The 26,982-nt window shown below is 57.7% G+C and overlaps 1 protein-coding gene and 1 non-coding gene across 5 annotated transcripts; one reads left to right on the top strand and one right to left on the bottom strand.

The window, feature by feature from the left end:
- Positions 1 to 872: 872 nt before the first annotated feature.
- On the bottom strand, positions 873 to 18,182 carry SLC19A1 (solute carrier family 19 member 1). 4 transcript variants are annotated; one of them, XM_028503667.2, is made up of 6 exons: positions 17,887 to 18,182; positions 11,858 to 12,116; positions 8,598 to 9,363; positions 8,325 to 8,517; positions 5,513 to 5,654; positions 873 to 1,813 (listed from the first exon to the last, which is right to left on the bottom strand). In XM_028503667.2, the coding sequence occupies exons 2-6, from the start codon at positions 12,065 to 12,067 to the stop codon at positions 1,523 to 1,525; spliced, it is 1,602 nt and encodes a 533-aa protein (XP_028359468.1). In that variant the 5' UTR covers positions 12,068 to 12,116; positions 17,887 to 18,182; the 3' UTR covers positions 873 to 1,522. The 4 variants fall into 4 exon arrangements, with proteins under 4 accessions (XP_028359468.1, XP_028359459.1, XP_035873403.1 ...); XM_028503658.2 differs by lacking the exon at positions 17,887 to 18,182 and adding an exon at positions 17,559 to 17,832; XM_036017510.1 differs by lacking the exon at positions 17,887 to 18,182 and adding an exon at positions 17,559 to 17,838 and having other exon boundaries at positions 1,552 to 1,813; positions 5,513 to 5,626.
- A 7,849-nt stretch (positions 18,183 to 26,031) lies between these two features.
- On the top strand, positions 26,032 to 26,166 carry LOC114491231. The gene has a single exon (XR_003684036.1). It is a non-coding gene; the product is annotated as a small nucleolar RNA SNORA36 family (small nucleolar RNA).
- The last annotated feature ends 816 nt before the right edge of the window (positions 26,167 to 26,982 follow it).

The following is a 26,982-nucleotide window of genomic DNA, read 5'->3' on the forward strand; positions in this document are numbered from 1 at the left end:
GAGGATGTTCTGGGGGCAGCAGGGGGAAGTGCATCCCAAGGCAAGAGCACAGAGCCCTGAATCATGGGGTCAGTGACCAGAGGTAAGACCCCATACCCCCCAACCAACCCACGAAGCCCCACTCCATCTCCAAACATAGAAGCAAAACAGTGTTGTCCCTTCCCAGCAGGGCTGGGGTGGGGGGCAGCCTGTGTGGACGTGCCTGGGTACCAAACTACCAGCCTGACCCACACTGTCAGCTGTAACTTGGGCCAACCCGTGTGCACGCTCCTCCTCAATTCTCAGGGCACCCAAAGTGCCCCATTCAGCCAGTAGTGTGTTCCAGACTCTGTGCTGAGCTGGCTCCAAGCAGCAGCCTTCCCTCCAGACACGGGTGGTTCCGGTGCTGCTGAGCTGCCCTGCTTTGCATGAGGGCAGAGGGACATGGGAAGGGCAGCATCAAGGACACGGTGGGCCCTGGTTAGATCCCTTCCTGCCTGGTGGCAGGGGCTGGGCCCTTCTGGTCTCCCAGTGGACGTCAGTACCACCCCCACCCTCCCACCCCAGGCCAGCTTGGAATTGGGAAGCCCTCACACTCGGGCCACGTGGTTTGTTTAATGTGTTTTGGGTCTCACATCTCCAGCAGCACCACTGGTCCCCAGAGCCCCAGGTGGCGTGTCCTCCAGGCTGGTGTGCGAGCAGCCCCAGTGGCCCTCTGTCACCCATGAAGCAGGCCAGCGTTCACCCGCCTCAGGGGGGGAGAAGATGACAGAGGGCCTGAGGCAAAGTAGGAGCTTGCTCCCAAAGACGCTGTCAGCCCCGCTTCCCCCTAACAGGGAAACGCCTGCCTGCCCACCCCGCACGCAGCTTTGCCCACAGAAACAGAAGCCCAATGAGGTTTCTCATTTATGTCAGTTAAAAAAAACACAACACAGCATTGTTTACCGTTCAACCACCTGGACATCTAGAAAGGTCACAGCCTAGCCACGGGCCCTGAGAATCTGGGCTACCACCCTCACCCTACAGGGCCCACAACATCCTACAGGGGCTTGTGTCCCCTGGACTGGCATCTGGGACCGAGTCACGGGACCCTGCCTCCCAGGGGGATGAAGGTGGGAGGCCTGGTGCGCACACGGAACCGTACCGGCAGCCCTGTGTAGGCAGGGGACACAACCCAGTCCTCGGTGATCTGGCAGTCGTGTCCCCAGCAGGCTACAGAGCAGTCAGACCGTGGAGCCCGAGGGACACAGGGCTCGGGGACACTGCAGGACCAGCGAAGGCGCCTCTGGCTGAGGTAGGTAGCCCTTGAGGTGTGTGCCACAGGAGCCCCATTGGTCACCGGTTGCATAGTCTGAACAATGGAATTCAACCAACGCCAGAAACTCCTCTTCCTGGTTCCAAGATGGGCAGCCTGCCAGGGGTGTGACAGTTCTCAGATGTCAAGGCTCCAGGCTCAGTGAGAATGTTGGAAGATGCAGAGCAGGTGTCCTCTGGTGTCAGGAATCTGGCCACGCACTGGGTTGGGTGGGCAGAGCAGGCCAGGTCAGGCCTTGGCCTCAGGCAGTTCCCTTGAGTCGGACAGTTCCCTGGAGACTGGCCCTTTGGCCCACGTGCTGTCCTCCGGGGCCAGGGTCGTGGCTTCGGGCTGCAGGTTGCTGAGGGCCCCATCCTGCAGGTTCAACGCCTGGACGTCCTTCTCCTTCAACGGGCTACTTAGCTCCTGGGCCAGGGGCTCGGGCTGGTGGCGGTCCCGCCGGGAGTGCCACAGGCTCCCCAGCGCAGCTGCGAAGTAGGCAACGGACAGCAGCACGAAGTACACAAAGTAGACGAGGAACTGGAACAGAGAGGTACAGGGAGGTGAGGAGCAGCCTGGGGGGGGAGAGGGCTTTGGTGAGGGGAAGGGGAGGCAGGGAGGGGCAGCTGGGAGTCCTCCCTCTCCCTCCTGCTCAGAGGCCACGGGAGCCCTGCTAGGTGGGATGGGCACCCAGGGGGCAGAAGCCAACTCAGGAGCAGGTTCCACAGAGCAAAAGTCCTCCTGACCACACCACACACAGCACTGTGGTGGGGGGGGGGGGGCTCCCACCACTTTCTTGTAGAACAGCGGCACTGTTACTGCCTCTGTGACCTGCTCCCAGGTGCTTTGCTCAGGGACCACACACGTGCACTTGGCTCCATGGGGAGGGAGTTCCCACATGCGGAGGGCTTGCGCACATCCATGCCTGTGGTAGAGTCTAGCCAAGGGCAGGCAGCCTGAGACCTGGGCAGCCCCTGTGCCGTGAGCCAGTGGCCGCCCTGGTGACAGGCAAAGCTGCACAGTGGTGACACAAAGGGAGGCACATGCAGCCCACCAAGACGCCCCTCCTGATTCTCACCACCACCAGGGAGACGGGTGGTCTTGAGGCATCTGGGTGCCAGACCAGGCCCGAGTCCCTCCCTGAGCCCATCACGGCACCAGCACCCCAGCCCTTCTAGGAAACCTGCTCATTGCAAAAGTAAGCCAGGAAGGACCCTGTGGAGGGCTTTGCTCCCAGGAGGATGGAGTGGCATGTTTCCCATACTCTCCCCCAATACAACTGCAACCCCGGGACACATAAGGAAGTGACTCGGAAGACCAGGGGCAGCCCAGTAGGGACCCCAGGGCCCGAGGCACAGCACAGTGGTGTACAATGGGTCCTGGGCTTTGTTTCCTTTTTGCTGCAGGTATTTTGAAACCAAACAAGCCTGCAATCCAGAAATGGCAACATATGTAGAAACAAAGCTGCTCTCTCCGCCATAGGACCAGGACAGGGACAGCCCAGCAAGACAGGAAGTGACAGATGAAACAGCCCCGCTCAGACCCACCCTCATTACTCAGGCTGCAAAGAGGCCCCTGCCCCACCGGGTGGCATTGCTCAAGGCCCAGTGGGGAGCTGCAGCGTTCCAGCCACAGAAACCAAATGCAAAGTGTGGACTTTAACTCCCACCAGGTGGTAATGACCCTTGACCCCAGCCCTGTGGATTTAGGACTTTCACCCCAACCCAGCAGTAGCAAGAACACCACACCCCATATTCAAACTTCTGAAAGCTGAAGACAAAAAGAAAAGCCTTGAATGTAGCCTTTTAAAAAAAACGGCACCTTAGGGGAAAAACAGTGAGAATGACAGGACTTTGCATCACAAACCAGGAAGGCCACATGTTTCACATGCTGAAAAACCCCCGTCAGCCCAGAAGCCTTGATCTTCAGGAATATCTGTCTTTAGGAATAAAAAGGAAATCAAGACATTCTCAGATTAAAAAAAAAAAACACCGAAGCGAGGAATTTGTCATGAGCAGAGCTACCCTAAAACGGTGGCTAAAGGAGGTTTTCTTAACTGGATGGGAATGGAGAAGACAGGCCCTTGTACCGCAGGACGGAGAAAGGACACAGTGAGCAAAGTCGTGGGTACAGACTGCGGTTGTCAGGGGTCGGGGAGGAGGGGGTGGGAGCCAGGGGGCGGGGCCTGAGGGGCCCCGAGGGGAGGGAACCTTCTGTCTCTGGAGAACCACAGGACGTGACCAGTGGGGAAACTAGATGCAAAGTACGTGGGTCTCTGCATCACCTCTCACACTGCGTGTGAGTGAACGGTTACCCGAAAGTTGAAAGTTTACTTTAGAAAAACAAGCACGCCCAGGCCAGCTCCTGGCCACCAGCCCCACGTGCTGTGACTTCTCTGGGCCTGAACATCTGCCCGTTGTCACAGCTCAGGAGGAAGTGAAAGGGACAGAGTGGTGAACAAACAGGAGAGAAGGGTCAGCGGGAGGGACTGGCCTCCGGAACTCCATCAGCATTTCTAATTATGCCCAAACGCCCCACTTCTAGAGTTACTTTTTAACTCAGAAATAGTTAAATCACTGTATGACTCTCGATTTGACCCAACGGAGAGAAACCAAGTGGGAGGGGCTGGGAACAGGACCATTGGGGAAGGCCCCACCCTTGGGAATGTTCCTCACGCCCTTTCTATCCAGTCCTGGGACCCTACGAGGCCACACGACTGAGCAGGGACAGCTGAGGGCTCCGAGGAGGGAAGGGGCTCCTCCAGGTGCCGGGGCTCCCTGCAGAGATCCAGTTGGACAGCTGCCAGGCAAGGCTCCACGGGAAGGCCCAGGACCAAGGGTGCTGCCCCTGCAGAGACGCCCTCACCCGGGGAGGCTTCCCCTAGACGGTGAGCAACAGTATCAGTGAAGGAGGCTTCGACCCACCCGTCCCTGGGCACAGGGCTCACGCCCTCCAGAGAGCCCCTCCCAACACTCACAGCGGCGCAGGCACCTGTGGACCAGAGTCCCTCGGGGCCACGGGGGGGCTCTGCCAACCCTGCTCAGGGTGGACGGTGCACAGTGTTCAGCCTGGGGGAACTGGGAGGTGGGCGGTGTGCCTGGAGGCCCTACAGACGCAGGGTGGAGACCCACCTGCCTGTGTGGACATGAAGCGAGAGAAACTCTGATGTTCTTCACCTACAGGGCACTTCCAAGCCCCACCCCAAAAGCCCATTTCCACAGGAGGGTCTGTCCCACCTGCATCTCCTTCCTGGCCAGCTAGGCAGCCAGTGAGATGATACTGACCCAGCACCCTCACACGGTGCCAAGACATCTCATGGAGCCCACCAAACCCAACAGACCCCCTAGCCAGTGAGGCCCTGGCTCCAAACAGGGGGAGGCTGCGTCCCCGAAGGCCGGTTACCGAAGACCCCAGCTTCAACCCTCCCACTGGCCCATCCTCCAGCTGATCCCGGCTCTCTCAGAGAGGCCCCGCCTTGGCTGAGGACACCAGGAATCCCATGTGAGTGTTCTCCACGCCACAACAGATGAGAGAGTCTGAGACAGAGAGACAGAGGGCAGGCATTCTCAAGCTCTTCCCAGAAGCACCAAGCACCGGCCTGCGGTCAGACGAAGGGAGACTGAAGAGGGGCCGGCAGGCTCCAGGGGCCACCCCACCCGCTCCCCTTCCGCCTGTCCTCCGTTAAAGAAGACACGTGACTGAGGGCCTGGGTCTAACAGGCCTTGACGTCATAGGCAGAGACCTGAAATGAGGGCGGTAACCTGTGGCAGCACAGGGGAATGGCCCGCAGCCTGCCTCCATCCTTGCTGGGACACCAGCCGTTGTAGGCGATGCCCAGGGCCCAGAAGACCTCCACGAATGACCTGCATCCAGGCCCAAATCAGAGGCCCCACATTTCCGACTGGAGTTGGCTGCACCGCACCCAGACATGGGTGGCGTTACAGCCCCAACCTGGGCCCCGTGAGGGAGCAGTGCATGCTGGTACAGCAGCTGCCAGATTGTGGCCCCCTGGCACTGGTTCTCTGACCCCTCCCTCCCTGACCCCACTCAGCAAGCCCAGTGCGTCCAGCTGGAAACGCCTGGCCCACGCCGTGCATGCTTCCTGCGCTTGGTGGATCTGTGGGCTGGGTCCCATGGAGGGGACAGTGCTGCTGGTTGGGTGGGCACCAGCAGGCCCTGGTCCAGACATCCCTCCCGAGTCCCCACTCCCCAAGGAAACAAGCCCAAATAGGGGCTCACCTGTAAGCAGACCTCGAGACCCAGGCCCCGCTTGTCAGAAACGATGAGGGTGATGATGGTCTTGAGGACGGTGGCGAGGAACGTGTTGACTCCGAAGACCAGGGCACAGAGCTCCTTGGAAAGAGAAGACGCAATCTGAAAACTTAATGGGGAAGCAGGCACAGGTCAGCCTCAGCGGCAGGGACGAGAAGTGCCCGCAATACAAAGAGGAAACCCTGGGCCGCCAGGGGCTGCCAGGAACGGCCGTGTGGTCTGCTGACTGGCCGAGCCCACCAAGGCCACTGGAGACCAGTCAGACCAGCCCAGAGCCCGGGCCACCCACCACGTCAACTCACAATGAATGCGGCACAGTGCCAAATGCAGCCGTGGGGTGGCAGTGAGGAAGTCTCCCAGTGACCCTGACGGAGAGTGAGTCACGCTCACTACGGCGTGCTCAGAAAATCCTCCTCAGGAGAATGGGCAGGGCATCGTGAGGAAAATTCTGGACTTACAGTCCTTCGTGATTTTAAGTCATTAAGTGATTCAATAAGTCAGGGAAAACAGGCGGGCGAATCAAGGGAGCAGAAGGAGCTGCTATGCTCAGAGCCCCTGGCCCTCTGCAAAGAAGTTAACATTTGAACGCACTTCCCATCAGAATCCCAAAAGTGCCTTTAAAAATAATGACTAGCCCCGGCCAGAGTGGCTCAGTTGGTTGGAGTGTGACCCCACCGACCGAAAGGGTCAGGGTTCGCTCCCCAGCCGGGCACGGATGTGAAGGCAGCCAATAGATGTTTCTCTCTCCCTTCACTGTTCCTCTCTCTCTGCCTTCCTCTTTTTCTTTAAAAAAAAAAAAAAAAAAGAAAGAAAAAAATGTCCTCGAGTGAGGATAAAAATAATAGTAATAATAATGACTACATAAGAACCATTCTGAAGTTTGGAAGATATAACAAACAAAGACACCCAAGAAGCCCTTAAAGAGAACGCCGGGAGCCAAGGGCCTTCTGCCGGACTGGGGTCCGGGAGCGAGAAACACACGAAACACCGGAATGGGCAGCCACAGGACTCAGACTGCACACAGACAGAGAAGAGACCACGTCAGTCAAATGCCTGGAGGACAGACGGACTCCTGGCAACCCGGAGCTGGGTCCGGCCCCGCCAGCACGGTTCACGCCACGCCATAGGCACAAGTGTTTCACGTGGTGCACTGTGAACTCCGAAAGTAGGGTTAAAGGCAAAGCGTAACACACGTGATTGAAGGCTCCTATCACATGGAGGATGCAAGTGTACTACGGGTCAATAAGGAAAAAAGAAGTCCCAGCAGAAAGAGTCCACAGTGATGAAGGGGCCGCTAACTCCGGGGAGGAGCCAGCCCTGCTGCACCGAGAAAAGGCAGGCTGGCCCCCAAGTCCCAGGGGCAGCTCGCTTGCCCCGCAGCATCTGCGGCATCAACCAACACCCCCTTGCTAGTGCACGTGCCCTTTGACCTAGCCAGGCTCTTTCTGGGAACATCTGAGGCCGTGACCGGAATTGGAAAGAAAAATGCAGGTTGAGAGGATATTGATCTCAGTGTTGGCTGTCGTAGCAAAGTACTGGAGACGGCATCCCCATCAGCTGGGGACTAGCCACGTGACATCGCCTGCCACCAAGAAGACCAAATACACCTGCATTTTGGACAGCTAAACGAGAAGCTTGTCTTCTAGCAGGAGTGTGGTCAGGGTGTCTGCCAGCCTTTGGCCCCGAGGAGCAGAGCAGGAAAGACACTGGGTTTGGTCCCGGCTCTCAGAACCCAGGGCAGGTGCAGGCTGCAAGTGTGGGTGGTGGCACAGGGGAGTCAGGCCACCACACCACTGCGGGGGGCACCGCTGAGGGTCAGGGGACTGAGGCTACTGTCTCGGCTCAAGAGAACGTAAGGACAGATGTTCTGACATGGGCGTGACTGGAAGGAGGATGGGACTGGAGGTGCCCCACATGGGGAGTTGGGGGGACTGTGGTGGCAGACACACCTGCTAGGTGTGGGAGGCGCAGGGAGGTAGGCTCTCCTGTGTATCTGTGGGGTGTGAGCACGTGTGGCGTGAGTGCGTGTGCTGTGAGTGTGCAGCTTTGTGAAAGGTCGGCTCAAAGGAGCAGAGAGGGTCTTAGATACAAGCAGAACGAGGGTCAGGAAAGGTTCTGGAAAGCACAGGCCAGACGGGCAGCAGCTCTCAGGATGTCCCTGGGCAGGCGCGGGGAGGTCTGTAGGGGTGTAAGTAGTAGGAGGGCATCAGGAGAACCCTGGACAGAAGGTGAGCTGGCACACTCAGTCATCCTTGGCCAGGAGCCACCATTCCCCACAGTGGGGAAGGAGGGTGTGAAAGGCCATGGGGCTACCTAAGATGGGACCACAGCAGCACGTAGGGCCTGGGAAACAGGGCAGGGAGGCTGGGAGGAAAATCTTCACAAGGACCAGTCCTTGTCCTCAAGTGGCCTCAGCAGGAGGAGCAGAAAATATGTCACTTAGGAAGGCTCCTTGCTGAGCTTCAAGGTCACAGCAGGCAGCTGGAACTGACATGCTGTGGACAAGGGGACAATTGGGCCCCTGGCTAAAGCTGTCCAGGGTTCACTGCTCCTGCCACCATCAAACTTGCTTCGCACTGCTGGGCACATACCCCTTCTACTCCTCACAGAACATTCTGGAAGGGAGGCCTGTCAATACACACAGACAGCCCATCAGTCCCCACCCTGAAGGGGGATGGTGCATGGTCTTCCAGCAGCCATTTGTCCAACTGGCCTCCAGGACCTTTTAGTGGCTGCCTGGGCCAATGGCCATTCACCCACCCCACACAGCCCAACTCACGTGGCGATAGGCACCAGGAACTGGTAGGAGCCGCGGAAGAGCACGAAGGCCACGTAGCACAGGCTGATGCTCTTCGTGTGGTACATGAGGAAGACCAGCCCAGCCTGCAATGCTGTCACAACTCCGATGACCAGCTTTGCCCACAGGGCCCAGCGGATCTTCACATAGCCCGCCGTGAAGGAGGTGATGGCACCTGGGGAGACAGGACAGTCATTGTCATCCTCCTGGGATGGATGCAGGAAGGTGGGGCAGGTAGGGCCAAGCTGCACATACCTAGCAGAGTAGAGGCAGCGTCCACCCCACCGTTGTAGACCTTGGTGCTGTCCGTAGTGGGCTCAACAACATTCCACAGGATGTGCACGTAGTAGACAATTAGGTAGTAGCCAGCTGAGTTAAAGATCCACCAGAGGGACCAGAGGCGCAGCTGTGGCAGCTGCAGGCTGTTCCCCAGCTCCCGGAGCATGCGCACGAGGGTCCAGGCCGCTAGCCGCATCCCGCCCAGCTTTCTGCCCGAGGGCCCGTCCACGCCCGGGTGCATCTGGTCCAGCTCAGAGGGCGAGGCCCCGCCGCCAGGTGCAGGCTCAATGTGGTTGAAAAACAGGCTGCGTTTGGGGCGCTTCAGCAAGATCGTGAGGACCAGGGTGAAGGTGAGGAAGGCCAGTGAGAGGTAGTGGAGCGTGGTGAAGAAGACTCTGCCCACGGTGACAAGCAGCTGACCCAGCACGGAGCTGGTGAAGACGCCCAGCAGCACAGCAGCCCTCGAGTAGCCGGCCATGCGCTGGTACTGGGCGGGGTGCACGAGCGAGAAGATGTAGGAGGAGTAGGCGATGCGCGCAGCCATGGTGAGGCTGAAGAAGAACTCCATGAACTGCATGTGCAGCACCGAGTGGCCGAACAGCAGCAGCAGCCACACGGAGATGTAGCTCAGGCTCTGCAGGATTAGCACTGGCTTGTAGCGCAGGTAGTCTGTCAGCAGGAAGACGGGCACCAGCACGGCCAGGTAGGAGTAGGACAGCACCGGCGTGATCTCGTTGGTGACCTGCAGGACGGCGGGCTCGTGACCCCACGCGGCTCGGCACTACAGCCACCAATCAGGCCCTTTGGTAGTGCCCCCCAGCCCTGAACCACACTGTGAGCACGACTGTCTGCTCACACTAGCACAGGGGGCCCTCAGCCCCGAGGCCAGTGTGCTCTGAGGACCCAGCGTACAGATGGAAACCCAGGGCCAGAGTAGGGCCCCGGTTAGCAGGTGGGGCTCTCCCGGAGGCTGACTGGACCCACTCCCTCCAGCCGGTTTACCCACGGCCTGTCTCTACAGCCCTGGATCTGCCCACCCAGACGTGCTGCTGAGCCAGCTGGAGCGGCGCGGCCAAGCCCGGACTCAGGACCCCCGAATGGACACGCATGCTGACAAGCCCCTGGGGGCTCAGAGGGACGCTGTCAGGAGACCCTAACTGAAGCTCCCTGCTTGGCGGCCTCCTGAACCCACATGCCCATGGGAGGCCAAGGCTGACCCTCAAGACTGTGGCCCCTAAAACACCGAGCAGTGAAGGCCCCCCAAGACATTCCTGGTGCAAGTCAGTCCCCCAGGGAAGGTAAATAGCCTGTGTTTGGTCACTGACAGCCACAGCCCAGTTACAGCTGTCTGGGCCAAGTTTATGGAAAATTCTGGGAACATCAAACAGTCCCTCCTTGATGAGACCTATGGCAGATGACTCGATCTGGCCAGGGAGCATCTTGCTGTCGTAGCCCCAGGGGTGGGGGGGGCGGTCAGAGAAGAGGACCTACTGGTCTTTCTCATCTCCCCCCTCCCCACCTGCAGATGACAGTGTCCACCAAGGGGCCACGCACCTGGGAGCCCCAAAAGTCCCTGGGGCAGCTGGCGTCTGTCAAGAGACCCAGCACCAGCAAGAGATCAGCCTCCTACTGGCCTAAGCCAAGTTCCCAGATGCGTTCCCAGAGGGAAGGAAGACAGCCAAGAAACACGCTGTGGCAGAAATCGCAGACACAAACCCAGCAGCTATCAGATGGGCAGACGGTCAGGGAGGCAAGAGGGAAACAAAGCTGCAGCCACAGGCTGGGGGAGCAGGTGTCAGTGACAATAAAGCACGGTCCCCCGGGGATGACAAACCGAGCTCAGAGGTACCGGGTCACTCTGTGGTTGAAGCCCTGCGGGTGCAACTTGGGTACGACCGTCTTTGACCCACACGGGCCCAGCAGCCCCAGCTCACGTGTGCTCCCCGGATAGAAGCCTGTTGCCTCTCTGATGACACCCGAGCTCGGTGGGAGGGCTTCTTCTCTGGAAGCCACTATATACGCAGTTCACGTGCAGCCCGAGCGAGCAGGCGAATGGGACTTACATTTTTGCTATAGAGACCTTTCCCATTAACAGAGCTTCCCATGCATGGTTCCTATAACCGCCACAGCAGACAACGCCCCGGCCCGCCCCCCGCCCCCACCCCAAAGATCAGATCAGTGTTCCGAGGAAGGAGAGCACTCCAGCTGACCAATGAGCGGGGAACGTGAGGGACTGGTTACTCAGAGGACCCCCCCCCCCCCGCCCCGCCGAGGGTCTGGGAGGCACAGGCCCCAGACCCAGCCTCTCTGCCCAGCCTCACCTGGGAGGGGACCAGCGCCAGCAGTGAGCACTGGCCATGGGATCAGACACAGTGACAGACAAGCAGGGCTCCGGGTTCGAGTGGGCCAGTATGTGGTCGTTTCTATCTTTCCAAGATGGCTACTTGGAGGAGACAGGCCACGTTTGCACAGCCACCATATTCGACTTAAACTATTTGAGGGTCTGCAAGAGGTAGGAGGCGGAGCTCCAGGCCAGGGAGAGGCAAGGGCTCCCTGAAGAAACGAAGGGCACCCTGGGACCCAGGAGAGTCCAGGAGGGTGGGGAGGCTGGTGGCCACACTGGAGGGGCGGAGGAGGCTGGGGGGTGGTGGGGAGCAGCCCAGGACCGGCTCTGGGGCAGTGAAGGGGGTCTTCAGGTGGATGAGCAGGGTGATGGCCAGAGCCTGGACAGGGGCCCCGGCTGTGCGCCTCACCCACCAACGGCCTGAGTGTCTGTGTTTTGTTTCATGGAGCAGGAAACGGCAACAGCGGGAGGAGAGCACTGGGGCTGGGGCCTGTCCCGCCTCATCCCCTACCTCCGCCACGCCCTCTGGTATAAGCTTCCCAGTCAGGCTTCAAGGAGATCCTTTGACCTCCTTGCTGAGTACAGAAACATTCCTTCAGTAATCTCTTTAGGCAAATGGCTGCCAAGTCCCTGCAGGAAGCAGGTGGGCACACTCTCACCCCCTGGTGAGACCAACGGCAGCCTTGGACTGCCTGTGGCCGGTGTCGCTCTTCAACTGGTCCGGTTAATAAGTCAGGCCCCTCAGTGCCCCACGAGGGACTGGGGACAGGACCCAGGATACCACATGGCTGTGTAAGCTCAACAGCCCCAGCTGCTACCCCATCCACGGGGTGCCCCTGCCCACGCTCCGCCTTGTTTACAGGCCCATCCTACCCCTAATCAGCCCACATGCCTGCTTCTGCGTGAAGTTCTTGTAGCCCAGGAGGTAGGGCGTGATGAAGCTCTCCCCGGGCCGCATCTGCGCCATGAAGCCGTAGAAGCAGAGGAAGAACACCAGGCACTGCCAGGACGGATGCTTGCGGCCCGGCCCAGACTCCGGCCCGGGCTCTGGCTGGGGCTCCAGGGGCACCGGCTTCTCCACGGACTGGCTGGAGGTTGCCATGCTGCCCAGGCCCCACGCAGCCCTGGGGAGGCTGAAGGTGATGCTGCCCCTGGAGGGAAGAACAGAGAGAGTCAGGGCAGATCGGCAGCCCGGGGACACCTCCCCTCCTCCCCAGAGCCCGGCTGCACCCTTTCTCACTCAGGCAGGACTCCACGCCCACATGGAGCTGGGGAGAGGCGCCCACAGGTCTCAGCCCCACGCTCTCCACCTGGAGCCTGTGACAACCCGGATGCCGTATTCACCCGGACTGCACTATCACCACCTCCAAGGAGCATCTGGGGCTTCCCGATCCCCTATGGCAACCACCAGCCTTGTGGGGATCCCTTGATGTTAACTAAAACTAGATGCAATTTAAAACCCAGTTTCCCAAGCACACCACCCATTTCAACTGCTCATAACAGGTGGGCTGGGCACACATCCTTCTTAGGAGAGGTCTCAGGGACAGTCCGCCCTTGCTGTCCCATTCGCCTCTGGGGGGGGGGGCGGGGGGGAGGGGGGAGTCTGTGCACAAAACTGGGGGATGGGCAGTTGGGTTTGTAGGTAGGACCCAGAGCAGGACGGGGAGACAAAGGAAGACGCAGGAGCCGGAGAGTGGTGTGACCAAGAAAAGGGGACAGACGGAGCTCCAAACTGCGCCATGAGCTGACGGTGGGTGGCCTCCCCCAGGGGCACTTTGGGTGGTGCCTCCGTTTGGTGTAGGTGTGACGGTATTATTTCTATGCCCACCAATGACCCTTTCTAACAGAGAGGGGCAGATAATCACGTCTAGTTACCGGAACACAAAGCAATCGGCTGTTTGTTTCTATTACTACTTCTGTATATGCTACATGTGATTGGTTTTCCACGAAGGCAGGGATACAGAGTTCACTTTTAGGAGAGGGTCAGAAAGCAAGCTGCCCTGAAAACCGTGTCAGGTGGCGAAGGGTGCCCATGCCAAGCAGACACGGTGAGAATGAGGAAGAGTCCACCTTCTCCGTGGCTCCAGACTGGTGGGGACACACCGGGTGGAGAGAGGGGCCGGGCTGAGAGACGTCGGGACAGCTCCGTGCGCCTTACTGCATGGCCTCTGGGAGGGTGCCTGCAGAGGGTCTGGATTTGGGGAGAAATCCCTGCCAATTCCCAAGCAGTGGACACTAACAATTTCCGAGGTCCACACCTCGGAGCTGGTGGTCTGGAAAAGCCACCAGGTTCTGTTCTGGGCACTCGATCAAGCCTGCTGCTCAGAGACCATCCAAGAAGGAAACGTTCCCACACTCCTCCTGGATGAGGCTCAGGAAAACCAGATGAGCGCAGAGACGCCCCAGGGGCCACCAAGGGCAGAGGGAGACCTCGTGCCAGACCTCTGATTGCTCTGCACAGGGCTAGGGCCTCCACAAAGGGGGCCGTGGCTGGATGCATGAGATTCCTCCACCCTCTCAGCCCCGGTATTTATTTCTCTGGTTCAGGAAAATGAGGCCAGGGGGCCACGTGAAACGTCTCAAGAAACCAGGCTGGTGGGTTTGTTTGTGGAGCCACAAAGTAAGACAGGGCGGGGGCAAGAGGCAGCTTCAGGAATTCCAGAAAATTTCAAAGGGAGGTGGTGATGGGGGTAACAGTGGCCTGAGAGTTACAGGGTCCAGGGACGGCTCCTCCCCCACCATTTCAAGGAGCCAAATGAAACAATCAGCCAGGCAAGGGAGCACAGTGAACCTGGCGCCCCCGCACCCCCCCCCCCCCCCCCCGCAGCCCAGATTTGGCACCTGCAACTTCTGGAACGAGCACACAGGCCATACAGGTCTGAGGCTGCTTTTCCAACCCCCTTGGAGCTCACACACAAACAGCTGGGGGGGCCTTGGTCCCTTCAATGGAGGGGGCAGCCCCAGATCAGTTGGTGCACCACAGGCACAGCTGCCCACCTTGGGGTACACACACTACCAGGGACCCCATTCCAGTTCCAGGACACCCCTCGGTTCACTTTCCCAGTGAACTGAGTGCTCTGCTCCCTGGAAACCAGAGCGATTAACTCACCTACCCAGGCAATCGGCCTGGGGCAAACAGCCAAGAATTTAACTAAGCCCAGGGTCCCCAGGAGTCGGGTCCCCAGCTTTTCTATCCCCCAGGGTTCCCAGGAGCCCTGTACTTGGCCATCCTGTCATCTCCAGAAGCAATGGGAACCCTCCTACCTGGGGTACCCGAATCCTGGGGTGATGGCAGCGGTCTCAGTGCTTCTTAAACTACAGAGTAGCACATCATAAAACGAGCTCTGGGCCCCGCCCCATGGGGCCGTCTGAAAGTCTGCGCCTGGCCCAGGACTCTGCACCTTAACCTGTGCCATGGGCATGCCCACAGGCGACCAAGTGAGCAAGCCCAGGAGACACTGCACCGGGACTCCTGGCTGGTCTGGACAAGCTCACCCCCTGGACATCCAGTATCCAGGCTTCAGGGCAAACCCATCCTCAACCACCCAGTCCTCCAGAGTCACAACACAAGTGCCCAGCCACACTCCCCGGAAGGACGGACATGCAAGGCACCACTCCAGGTGATGGCCAGCGAGCCCCCAACATGGATGGAGGTCACAGAATGGGGGAATGTCTACAGATACCTGGAGTCCAGGGCAGGAGAGACGGGGTTCTCATGGTGCCACCTCTCCTGGTGGCACCCGAGGCTGCCTCCTCATCCCACAGGCTCTGTCTCAGGGCCAACCCATCAAGCACCCGACCTCACAGGTTTCCCCTCCAGCTCCACCCCTGCAATCTGGGGTCACTGCCCAGGGAGGGGCTCAACCCGCTGGGCCTCATAACTAGCACAGTCCCCCACCTTGCTCCTGAGGTGCATAACAGGTGCTAGCACTTCGGGCTGAGGCAAGACCAACTAAAGGGATGCCCTGGGGACTCCACGTGTGGGGCAGTTAGTGGCCACATTTCTTTGAGCTAAAGGCCTGCCCTGGGACTGGGACTTGCGTCCCCAATGGAACGTGCGTCTCTCCTGTGCATTCTCCACACTGTGCCGTGCACACACTTTCAAAAACTCACAAAAAAGACGAGGGCTGGAAGACTGGGCAACTTCAAAGAGAGCCAGGCAGAACGTGGCGGGGGGGGGGGTCATGAGAAGGAGCAGAGGCCAAAAATCCAGGTTCTTATCTGAAATCCATTTTTAACAACGGAAAAAATGTGGAGCACCCTGGGGCCAGAACATGTTTACAAAGCAGATTCCCAGTCCAGGACACAGCAGGCAGCTTGGCCATCACTCAGTACCTCCAGGAGGAAAGGCCACTGAGGTTCAAAGGAAAGAGCTGACTCAGAAGCCAGGGCCCTCCGCTACCGAGGCTGGGCCCTGCCACCCGGGGTGGGGTCTGCCTGCCTGAAGTCTCATTCTGTCCACTTACTGAGTTCATGTGAGCGCGGTCACCAACGGTGGCAGGCAGCCAGCATCCCAGGTAAGGCTCAAAGTCCTTGGCCTGGAAAGCACAAGCTTCTTTTCTCCACGCTGGCCCGGCCCAATCTTGGGCTCCAGGGAGATGAGGGGGAGGGACACAGCCCAGAAACAGGCACAGAAGGCAAGTGAGGAGCCCGAGCTCAGCAGGCCAGGGCCAGTCCCCAACCCCACAGGTGCTGACCCCAGCCCCGCCCCGCCCCGTGCAACTTCAGGCCTCTTCAGGGGAATCATGGGGTGGCCTCCCCAAAAACCTGTTCATCTGCTTCAGAAGGCTCCTACAGTTCCCCCTCAGACCCTTTCTGCACCTGCCCTGGGCGGAGTGTGGAGCACCAGCGGCTTCCCCTGGCTCTGTCCTCCCTGCACCTAGGAGACCCAAGCAAACACTCCCTCTCCCGTGTTATATTTTAAACCAGCCACTACTCTCCCAGGTTACCAGGGAGGTTTCTTATACTTTAAAAACACCTGCTGGTAAAAAAAAAAATCTTTGCATCCCTGCCCCACACCCCATGGTAGAGTTGTACAATTAGCACCCCCTGGCCACCCATGCTCCAGATACCCAGCCCACAAGTTTAAAACACCCTGGAGGTATTGGTCATCTTTGCCCTGCACAGATAGCCATAACATTTGGGTTTGTGTTAAATCCACCGAGGCGATAAGCAGGGACAATGAGAGGACGAAGATGGAGGGATGCAGTCCAACAGGGGCAGCCGAGTAATGCACCATCTGGGGACCCGGGACCTGGGTACTGAGCCCCCAGACCTGCACGGGGATGCAATCCTGCTGCGCCAGAGGGTCCTGGTTCTGCAGATTCAGTCTGGTCTGCAGAGGGCCCCGCAGTCTCCCTTAGGGGCCCTCCCTCTGGCCAGGGCACCCAGCACGCAGCTGCAAGGGCTTTATCCGTCCTGCACTTTGGGCAGCCACATAAACAGCTTCCTCTCATCAGCGGCGTCCAACCTTTTGGCATCTCTGGGCCACACTGGAAGAAGGGTTAGTTGTCTTGGGCCACACGTTGAATGCATTGTAACATGTAATCACAGAAACAGCTCATAATGCTTTAAGTACATCTACAGTTTTGTTGGGCCACATTCATGATTGTGGCAGGTTGGACACCCCTGGATGCCTTGTGGATTGCTGAGCCCACCCAGATTCTACTCTGTATCCTGAGACCAGCAGGGTGCGCACCCCGTGATATGACCACACAGTTTGCACCCGGACCCAGGACAATCGTTTCAGACAGGGAATTAGCCAGGACCCCCGGGAATAGTTCTCCTCCAGTTCAGGGGTAGGACGGATCCACTAGGGAACGGGCTGCGGACACACTGCCCAGGCTCTGAAACAGCTTCCAGCGCACTCAGTACCCAGCGCAGGCACCAGGAGGCTCAGGAGCTGATCAGCAGCCGGGACCGGAAGGTGGCGGGTCACGAAATTTACGCGCGCCGCCGCGGGCGGGGCTCCCGCCTCTGGGCGCTTCCGGTCAAAGCGGCTAGGGTTCCCGGGCGGTTTTCCCGGGAAGGCACCAGGGGTCCGCGGGACCAGCGGAGGGTAGGGGCGGCATTCACTGCACCAACTAGTAGGACCGCTGGGGAGACGACCGGAGGTGAGCCCTCCCGGCCGCGGGCTTGCGCGCCACGACCACGTGGCAGAAATGCCAAGGCGGCAGCAGGCTTCCAGCGGCACAACAGGGGGTCCACACATGCGGGCAGTGGGGGAGGTGGGGCCGCGCGCGGTTGCCCACGGCCACCCGTTGACAGAAATGGGTCTGTGTCACCGTGCGCCCGCGGTACCCTGCACGCAGACTCCGGTCCGCACCTCCTGCACTCATTTCTGAGACTCGCCGCCTGCACCCCACCCCACCGCCGCACTCACTTCAGGGCCCCCCGCCCCAGGCACCCGCAGCCCTCCGCCCGCGCCTCAGCAGGATCGCGGCGTCCGCGGCCTTCATCCCTCTGCGTTCACCCCTGAGTTCCAGAACGGGCGCCCTCTGCATTCACCTCTGAGGCCCAGAACCCGTGCCCCCGACCAGTCCCCCCGCCCGCGTCCCTACATCTCCGGCCCGGTAGTCGGAGGTCTCACTCACGAGCGTTCATGTAAGCGGAGAGTCACCTCTTGGGACCACACATGCATACATTTCGCATCTCGGATCGCAGTTCCCTGACCCGCCCACGTCACTTCCCCGGGTCACGCGGTCCCCTCGTGGAGCACGCCTGGGCGCCAAATGGGAGACACGGCCCAGCCCCGTACGTCCTTTGGACCCCAGCTGCAGCCCCCACTGGACCACCCCTCCCAGAGCGCCCGAGGCCCACTGTACACGCCCTAAGACAGCCCCCTTCAGAAGCCCCCTCGCCGGGCTGCAGCCTCCACTAAACCACCTCCCACCAGCCCTCCAGGACCCGCCTTGTGCCTACCCACAGGGCGCCTTGGTCACAGCTCGCAGATGTCTAGAAGCCTTCTCGTACTGATCTGAAGGGAGGCCCTCCCCGCCCTCACCCTAGCTGTGACCGCCCCTTGGAAGAGTGCCGGCCCCCTGACCCCTGTCACAGCCCCGCCTGCCTTCCTGAGCAAGAAGTTCGTGTGCTTTTTCTTTTAGGCTCATTTTAAAACGTTCCAATCCTGGCTTACCCGCAAGCTCCAGCCAGACACTGGTCACCGTGCCAGGCAGGACTGTTGGGGTTTGATGGAGTTCTCCCTCCCCCAACGCAGCCTGCGCAATTCACACTGACCCACATTTGGCTTGGTGGCTGCTTCAGGACTACAACCAGGCACAGACGCCTGACCTTGGGGTCACAAACAGCAAGCCCCCCCCTCCCCCCGCCACACACGTTGCACATATGCCCAGTGCCTGGGCTGAGGGAGGGGAGGGGTGAGGGTGGCATGCCTGAACTTGACCCAGGGCTAGCTAGCAGCCCCAACCCCTGAGCTGGCTCACCCCTCTGGACTGGGCCTGCTCCACTGGGCAGGGAGGCCCATAACGCATGATTGGCAGCGGCCTCCGGGTCACTGGACAATGAGCTGCACTCTCCAGGCTGCCTAAAGTTTGGGGCATGACTGGGGAGGCTGGGGTTACCCAGGCTGTGACACTTGGGCTTAAGGAATCATGGAGAGCCCTCAAATGCCCCCACTGCTCTCCCCTTTTCTCTGCTGGGAAGGGAAGAATCAGGAGCCTGGCCTCAGAACCTCAGAAGCACCCACTATGCCCGCATGCCACCTAAAATGCAGGCACAAAGGGGTCTGGCCATCAGGCGCTCAGTGCCAGAGAGCCATTTCTGCCCACAGCCTGGCCGTAGCAAGGAACTGGGGTTTGGGTCATCTTCTGGCCAGAGGATGGTGGGAGTGTCTGCTCAGCAGACCCACCAAGGGTGTATGAGGACTGTTGGGTCTCCTAGTATGTGGGTGCCTGTCCACACCCCCCAAGAACTTGGCCATGGACCCTATTCAGGGGTGCCCAACCTGTGGCCCACAGGGGGCATGCAGCCCAGGATGGCTGTGAATGCAGCCCAATAGAAAGTCGTAAATTTACTTAAAACATGAGTTGTGTGTGTGTGTGTGTGTGTGTGATTATGTGTCGCAGTGTATTTAATGTGTGGCCCAAGACAATTCTTCCAGTGTGGCACAAGATGCCAAAAGGTTGGACACCCCTGTGAATACATGAATGGGTGGCCACCTGCTGCCTCAGCCTTGGGTTGATGTGAGGCCTTCAAAAGGGCTTCTAAGTAGGGCCTGGGGTGGCTCTTGCGAGGTAAGGAGAGATGAAGAGGGAGCACGTTCCCTGGCAGGTTCCCCTCCATCCATGCTGGCTCTTCCACACAGGCCTTCTCCGTGGGTGTGTGGGGGTCCCACCACCCACAGGCCCTACTCAGCAAATGGAAGGGATAAAGCAAAAGGGTATCTGTCTTCTCCATGCCTGTGTATGGACCCCACCTACAGACGTGGGGACCAGCTGGGGGGTAGGCAGACCAGCAGTGCAGCCCCTCCTAGAGGCAGAACAGAGCTGCTACTAGAAAGAGGAGTGGAAAGCAAGACAACTGGCACAAGGGGCAGCATGAGTCACCGACCCTCATGAGGGCTCAGTAAGAAGGACCCTGGCTATAGACGCAGGGTGATGGGCTCAACCATCTGGCTTGGGGACAGGAGGGGTGGCACCCACAGCAAACACAAGCATGCATGCACAGGTGCCCAGACAGCAGTCTTTCCACACCTCCCCCCACCCCTCAGCAGTGAGAACCTGAGGGCCCATGGTTTCCTCTCTCCGGTCCCTCCCCTGGTGGTATCTCCCTGGCACATGTGGAGCGGATAAAATGCTGGTTGGACCAAGCCTTTCCCCAACCCCCTAGCTGACGAGCTGCCCTGCCAGCCAGGGCTTCTAGAAGTCTGGCCACACAAGGCCCAGGGTTCCTACAGGAGCTGTGTGCCTGGGGGCGGGGCACAGGTGGAGGGGCCTTGATCACCGCTGCTCCTAGAAGAGCCGGCCAGGGCTGCAGGGCATGGCAGGGCCTCAGTGACAGCGCCCCACAGGAGCTGTAACCTGCAAGCAGTGCTCCAAGGGAAGAGTGGCTGGCCCTGGGTAGCTCCTGGGGGATGAAGAGCTTCCAGAATTTTTGGTGTGATGCCTGCTGCCAGGAGCAGCCACAGGAGCTAGGGCATTGGCTTCAGAGGCTCCACAGATGCAGCTGGTAGAAAGTGGAGTCACCAAACTGAGAGGTGTACAGACACCAATGTTTTGGTGTCACTTTCAAGAATGGACCCTGTGTTTTAGTCACTGTAGCTTTAAGAGTTTCTCTGCGCTTAATAATCTATCCCCCAGACATGTAAGGACTGGCTTCAGGGTGGGGGTAGGGGCTGCAAGGGCCACAGAGGGAGCAAGAGCTGGTTCCTGGAGGGATCTGCGGTCAGGATGGCCCAGCATTACTGATTCCCCCAGCTTCCCCACCCATGGGCTCCAGTCACCCCTGCTCAGAGGGTGCCTAGGGTCTGTCTACAGGCCCACAGAGACCCCCTCCCCTCCCAAAGGAGCCCAGAGGGGCTCTGGAGTTGTACTGTGGAGCAGCACCCAGCCCTTCTTCCCCTGACCCTGAAGAGATGCCCCCAGCTCACTACCTCCTGGCACTCCTCCCAGAATGTCCCCCATGCTCCCAACACCCCTTCCTTCCCCGACACTAGCTAGAGACTGACAGCTTACTGTCCAGGTCAAGACAGTGAGGGGCCAGCCCTCCAGTGTGGGCTCTCTCAGGCCCTCCTCCCAGCAGGACTTCAAGAGGACCTTGCCCTTGGGTATCAGTGGACACCGAGGTCAGGGGCTTGGCCATGGGGCAGCTAGAGCGGGGATGTCCAGCTCGGCCCCATCTGTGTGTGCACAGAGCAGCCCGAGCAGTGAAACAGAAGGGTCCTGGGGGTGGGCCATGGTTATCTGAGGCCTTGTCCCCAACAAGACCCTGCTTATCCCCAGCCCAGTCCACCTCAAAGCTGGAAATGTGGAAGGTGGCGGGGCTTACCCCTTCTGGGGAGACATAACCTGCGCCCGATTTGAACACAGCTGTCCTTGCTCACCAGCCTCACAGGAGTCTCACGCAGGTCACCCACCCCCCAGCTCTCCCAGGCTCCAGGGCAGTCAGAGGTAGACTCCCCTTCCTGGTAGCCAGCTGCTGCCCAGGCCCCTCAGATGCTGCCAGGCGTGCTGGCCTCTAAGCCAGGGAGACAGCCTACTCTCCAAGCCCCCAAAGGAGGCACCAAGAGATGGGGTTTGGGACGATGGCCTTGAGCCGCACTTAGGAGAGATCAGGGAGGAAAGTGATTGTCTCAGGAAGCTGAGGAGCTGACTGTCCTCTTCTGTGAGATGCCTAATGGGGGCCCGCTGAGGGCAGGAGTCTAGCTGACCTCTCCTGCCGAATGAGACTGGACTCAGAGGCTGGGGATGGAGAGGAAAAGGAGGGACGGAGACAGAGAAAGAGAAAGAGGGAGAGGCAGATGGAAGGGACAGGTAGGACACGCGGGCCTGTGCTCAGCACTGCAAGGACAGAAGGTCGTGCACCAACCTAACATTACCTCGGCTGTCACACGGCCAAGTGGCCTCTGGCCTGGAAAGTGGGTGGGATGGACTGTGCCTTTCCCACAGCCTTGGATTCTGCTGACGTATGTCAGCTGCAGAAGCAGGGCTGAGACCAAATGCGACCATGCAGGTGCTGCAGGCACCCCAAAAGCACCTCTGGAAAAGGTTCCCACCAAGACACCCAAGGACCAACCCCGTAGTGCCTGGCCCGGGAGCAGCCCCCTCCAAGAAGACTGTCCGGCCACCAGCTCTCGCCTTGGCACTGGCCCTCAGGGTGGAGGGGACCCGACGGTGCTTCTGCCCCACGCCTTGGTTCACCCTCCACCATGAAGTGCATCCTGGCCCCTCTGGTGCCTGGGAGACTCCGGTGAGGATGCTTGAAGGGTCCAGGCAACCACCCAGGAAGAGGGGCCTCTGGACCTGGCCCTTCAGAGGCTAAGTGCCCCTGGGAGGCCCACAGCAGCGCCTGTGCCTCACTGTTCCACTAAGCGCCGAAGGCAGACAGAACCAGGAACTCAGGAGGGTGCTGTTCTCTTCCACGGGAATGAAATGCACGTTTGAGAGCCACGCCCCCTTTTCCGTCCACCGGCCCTGGTCAGGGAAGGCCACATTTCGGGCTCTGAGGGCTGGCCTGGGGATATGCAGGACCTGTGCCCTCAGCCCTCGGGTGACTGTGTCACCCCCAGTACCCTTCTGTTTCACTGCGCTCAGGCTGCTCTGTGCACACCCAGTTGGGGTTGGGGTTGCGATGGATGCCCTGCTCTTGCTGCCCCACAGCCAAGCCCCTGACCTCAGCACCCACTGACACCCAAAGACAAGTTCGCTTCAAGAACTTTTAGCTCCCTCCCCAAGGTCCAGGAGCCCTCAGCCAGGATCAGGGCAGGAGCAAACAAGGGGAGACCTGTAAGCTAAGGTGGGGCACCCAGAGCCATTGGCAGCGGGGTCCACTTGGAAGGTGCAGCCCACTGAGCACCCAGTCCCGCAGCCCTCCCCAACCCCCACTACGTCCTGGACTGAAGCCCACCCCCCACCATGACCTCAGGGCGGCAGAGTCACTCCCTGCTCGACTTTGGCCAGTGAGTGTTAGCAAATGGGGTGGGGGAGTGAAATATGTCCTGAGGTGGGACTTGCCTTGTCCGCTCCCGTGAAAGACTCTAAAGGTGACCTGGTGGCCGCTGATCCAAGGAGGACTAGAACCTCGAGAGAGGAGTAGGACCCCCTGCAGCCCAGAGCCCTGAGCTGGACAGCCCAATCCCCTAGCCACCCACTGGCTGGTGGGTGGGAAAGCATGCTTTCTTCTGACAGTTACTGAGTTTGGACTGCCTGTGACACAGCACTGCAGTGACAACAGCCGGCTGTGACATGGGGGAGGAGTAGAGACCAACCAGTCCGTAAAAGTTTCGAGGATTTAGCTGTGCGGTTTCCCTGGATACAGCAACAATGCAGAATGAACTGCTCTCCACTTCATAGTCGGACTTTTTTACATCTGGGTAGCTATTACTTTTTAATTATGTAACCTATCAGCCTTATAGGTCTTTTCATTAATTTTTAAATTTGGAAATAATTGTAGATCCATATGGAGTTGTAACAAATACCACAGAGGAAACCACGTATCCTTCACCCAGTTTTCCCAAGCTGATTTCTTGCGAGGTTACTCAGCCGGGACGTCATCAGCCCTGAATTTAAAGGGAGAAGAAAAACCTGCTAAGGAGGAAACGAACCCACAGTAGTCCTCTCCGAACCTGAGGCAGTGGGCGTGGGTCAGCCCTTCAGTGTAGCCCACCAGGCTTCTCTGGCGGCGTGTTCCTGCCTGTAGCAGGTCAGCTGGTTGGGAGGGCCCTTGGGTCTCCCCGGCACTGGACTGGACTCCCCACCCTGAACCCCCAGGGTGGGCTCAGGCCAGCAGCCACAGGCCGGGCACTGGTTCTAGCCCTCGGTCGGGAGGTGCTGCTGCGTGGGGCTGACACAGTGATCAGACCTGTCACCTCGGGCCCGGCTCCTCCACCTCACGGCGGTCCTCTCCTCCAGGGTCATCAAGGCTCCTCCTTCTGAAGCCCCTAGTGCCCAGCATGGCCTGCCTTGTGGGGTGACCTGGGACGAAGGTCAGGAGCTCAGGGTGGACAGCCTTTATGCAGAGAAACATCGGTGACCACGTGACGAGAAAAGTGTGCAAGTGAGGGGCTGAAAAGCGCAGCCTGGGAGTGGGCGTGAGCTGGTGTTAACACCAGAGAAAGCTGCACTTAAGGTAAAGAGTGAAGTGGGTGTGGAAGGGCACGTTACATGGATGAAACACGTCCGCACGCATGGGGGTGCGGGAGTTAAGTCTGTGGGACCAGAGGAGAGCGCAGATGCACCCAGCCACCCAGAACCTGGGCTCCGGGGCACATGCCGTAGATCGCAGAAGAAATGCAAAACAAGGGCATAAAAAACAAATTCTATTGGTGATTTTATTTTTTCATATAAAATGCAGAACACATGCAGAGAATACACATTTTTTAAAGTTTTTAAAGATTTTTTTAAAATTTATTTTTAGAGAGGGAAGGGAGGGAGAAAAAGAGAGAAACATCAATGTGTGGTTGCTGGGGGCCGTGGCCTGCAACCCAGGCATGTGCCCTGACTGGGAATTGAACCTGCGACGCTTTGGTTCCCAGCCCGCACCTAATCCACTGAGCTACGCCAGCCAGGGCTAGAGTACACATTTTTTTAAGTCTCATTAAAAAGTTTAAAATCCCCCAAACCAAGCTGCAAATCAAAGCTCGATTTCAAAAAAAATTTAAAATTGTGGGGGAGTGGTGGGCGGAAATGCAGACAACTGTAATTGAACAACAATGTAGTAATTAAAAAAATAAATAAATAATTGCTTAGGCCACATTTTCTGAACTTTATAAAAAATATTAATGAAACAAAAAGATACAACAAAGCTTTACCTGTTGAAAATTTTCAGTTATTTTTCCAAATGAGTCCTGAGTCAAAAAGGAAGTGAAAACTGACCTGGTTTTGGAGAATTCATTGCACAACGATGTTTGTGTTATTTCCTAGTTTTATTACTCAAATTAAAAAAAAATAGCAGTTAACTCAGAAACTGGGACAGAGAAGGAGCAAAGTCAATGAAAGAAAATAAAAAAGAACGACATGACAAGAAAAGCAGAAATTAGAAAGCAAATAAACTTGATCTTTTTAAACCAAAATATAATTCCTTAAAAAAATAAATAAAAGCTTCCTCTTCCTGAAACCGCTGTTGCAGAATGGACCCGTATGTGAGGACACACAGGATATTATTACCGAATGGACCCCCCTTTCTCCCAGGGTCCTCTTGTACTAGGTTCACCTTGCCCATGGTCAGGGAATTACAGCTCTCAATGTCAGAGATTGGTGAAAAGGAAAATAATTATTTATTCAAAATAAGTTATACAGACTTAAGAGTAATGGCTTAATGTCTTCATTAAAATCCCAAAGTCCCTTAAAACACCCACAAACACACGCAGTCCTTCCTTCCCCCCTCTGCCCAGTCCAGCCAGTCAGGGGTGCTGGATCTCAGGAAAAGAAATAGAGGTCCGTGGCTCAGGTAACTCCCAGTTATTCCCAGTAACCCGTGCTCGGCTGGCAGGCCTCCCGTGGTTCCCAGCACCGTCAGCTTTGTCACTGGGATCTCCAGTTCTTAATCCAAATACACAGGACCCCTTCTCATGGCCCACCAGTAAGAGTCCTTTCACTCCTTTTGTTCCTGCAGCATCTCTACTACATTCTTCCAAACTGCTAAGAGAGAGCTCTGCATTGCTGCTACATCTTGCTTTCTGGCTTCCTGAGCTGCGTGGCAAAGGGAGCCCCAAAGCCGCATGGGTCCCCCTTCTCTCAAAGCCTCGTGGTTCTCTCCATACTCCGAGGCCACGTGGTCCCCTCTAGCATGGCTGTCGTGCCTGGGTATAAATCCCAGCACCAATCTTCCTCTGCAGCCCCATTTCCGATTCCTCCCACAATCAGCTACATCTGCCAGCATTCCCGTATTTTCCCAGCTTTTCTGGGCTGCCATAGTAAGTCAGGGCAGGCGTGGTGCCGTGGCATAGAGCCAATCATCTCCAAGCTCTCATGCAGGCGCTGTAACGGGGAGTTGCTTCCCAGTTACATCCTGGGTGGAAGTCACTCCCATCTCCCTGGCTCAAAGCATGGCCACAGTTATTTAACATATGCATGAAGCCAGTTAAAATGTATAGATATGTTAAATGACCATGCCTGAGGTTAGTTGCAAAACTGTTGCTATGCAGAACAACTCTCAATGGCCCTGCTCCCTGTGTCCCATCCCCCAGTTCAGACTTGTGGGCGTGAGGACATCCTATATTTTTTTTTTAATATTTCCTGGACACCCTGAGTTCTGGACCCCATTACAAATCCCTGTTTGGGGGCCCCCTTGCTGCACACTGTTACATTGTCCCGAGGTGACCTCTGAAGATGGTTCGCTCTTCACTTGACCCAGAAGACCCCACAAAATCATGCAAATCAAGAGATTCCATTCCAAAGTGTTGAGTTCAGTTCAGGGCAGCTTCCCTGTTCTGTTCATTAAACTTTGGGACATTGAAACACAGGCTTAGGAGACATGATTGGATAGAAAGCGTTGCTCTATTTATTCACCTCCCAGCCTACAAAAAAGAAAGAAAGAAAGAAAGAAAGAAAGAAAGAAAGAAAGAAAGAAGGAAGGAAGGAAGGAAGGAAGGAAGGAAGGAAGGAAGGAAGGAAGGAAGGAAAGGAAGATTCCAATCTTCGTGTTCACTTTAAGAACACTCACGAAACTGCCCAGGCCATCAAGGGTATGCATATTTGAAAAGCCACCAACTAAAGCCACCAAGTATCTGAAAGATGTCACTTCAAAGAAGCAGTGTGTCCCATTCCGTCAATACAATGGTGGAGTTGCTAAGTGTGCCCAGGCCTAACAGTGGTGCTGGACACAGGGTCGGTGGCCCAAAAAGAATGCCAAATTTTTGCTGCACAGAAAAAAGAAAAGAAAAGAACATGGCATAGGGAATGCTCCGGGCATTAAAAATGCAGAGAGTAATGCTGAACCTAAGGGTTTAGACGTAGATCCTCTGGTCATTGGGCACATCCGGGTGAGCGAAGCTCCCAAGACGGGGCTCAGAACTTGCAGAGCTCATGGGAGGATTTACCTGTACATGAGCTCTCCCGGCCACACTGAGATGACCCTACTGAGAAAGAGCAGACTGCTCCTGAACCAGGTGAGGACGCTGCACAGAAGAAAAAGACACCCCAGAAGAAACTACAGAAACAAAAACTCATGGCCTGGGAGTAATTCAGCATGAAATAAATATGAATAAAGTAAAAAAAAGAAAAGAAAAGAACATGGCATAGGGAATGCTCTGGGCAACTAGACCAAGAATTACAGCAACACAAATGGCACAGTTAGGACAGAGGAAGGACTGCCGTGTGGGGGCCGTGACAGCTGGGAAAC

This window comes from Phyllostomus discolor, chromosome 2 (genome assembly GCF_004126475.2).
Source record: "Phyllostomus discolor isolate MPI-MPIP mPhyDis1 chromosome 2, mPhyDis1.pri.v3, whole genome shotgun sequence".
Classification (NCBI taxonomy): domain Eukaryota; kingdom Metazoa; phylum Chordata; class Mammalia; order Chiroptera; family Phyllostomidae; genus Phyllostomus; species Phyllostomus discolor.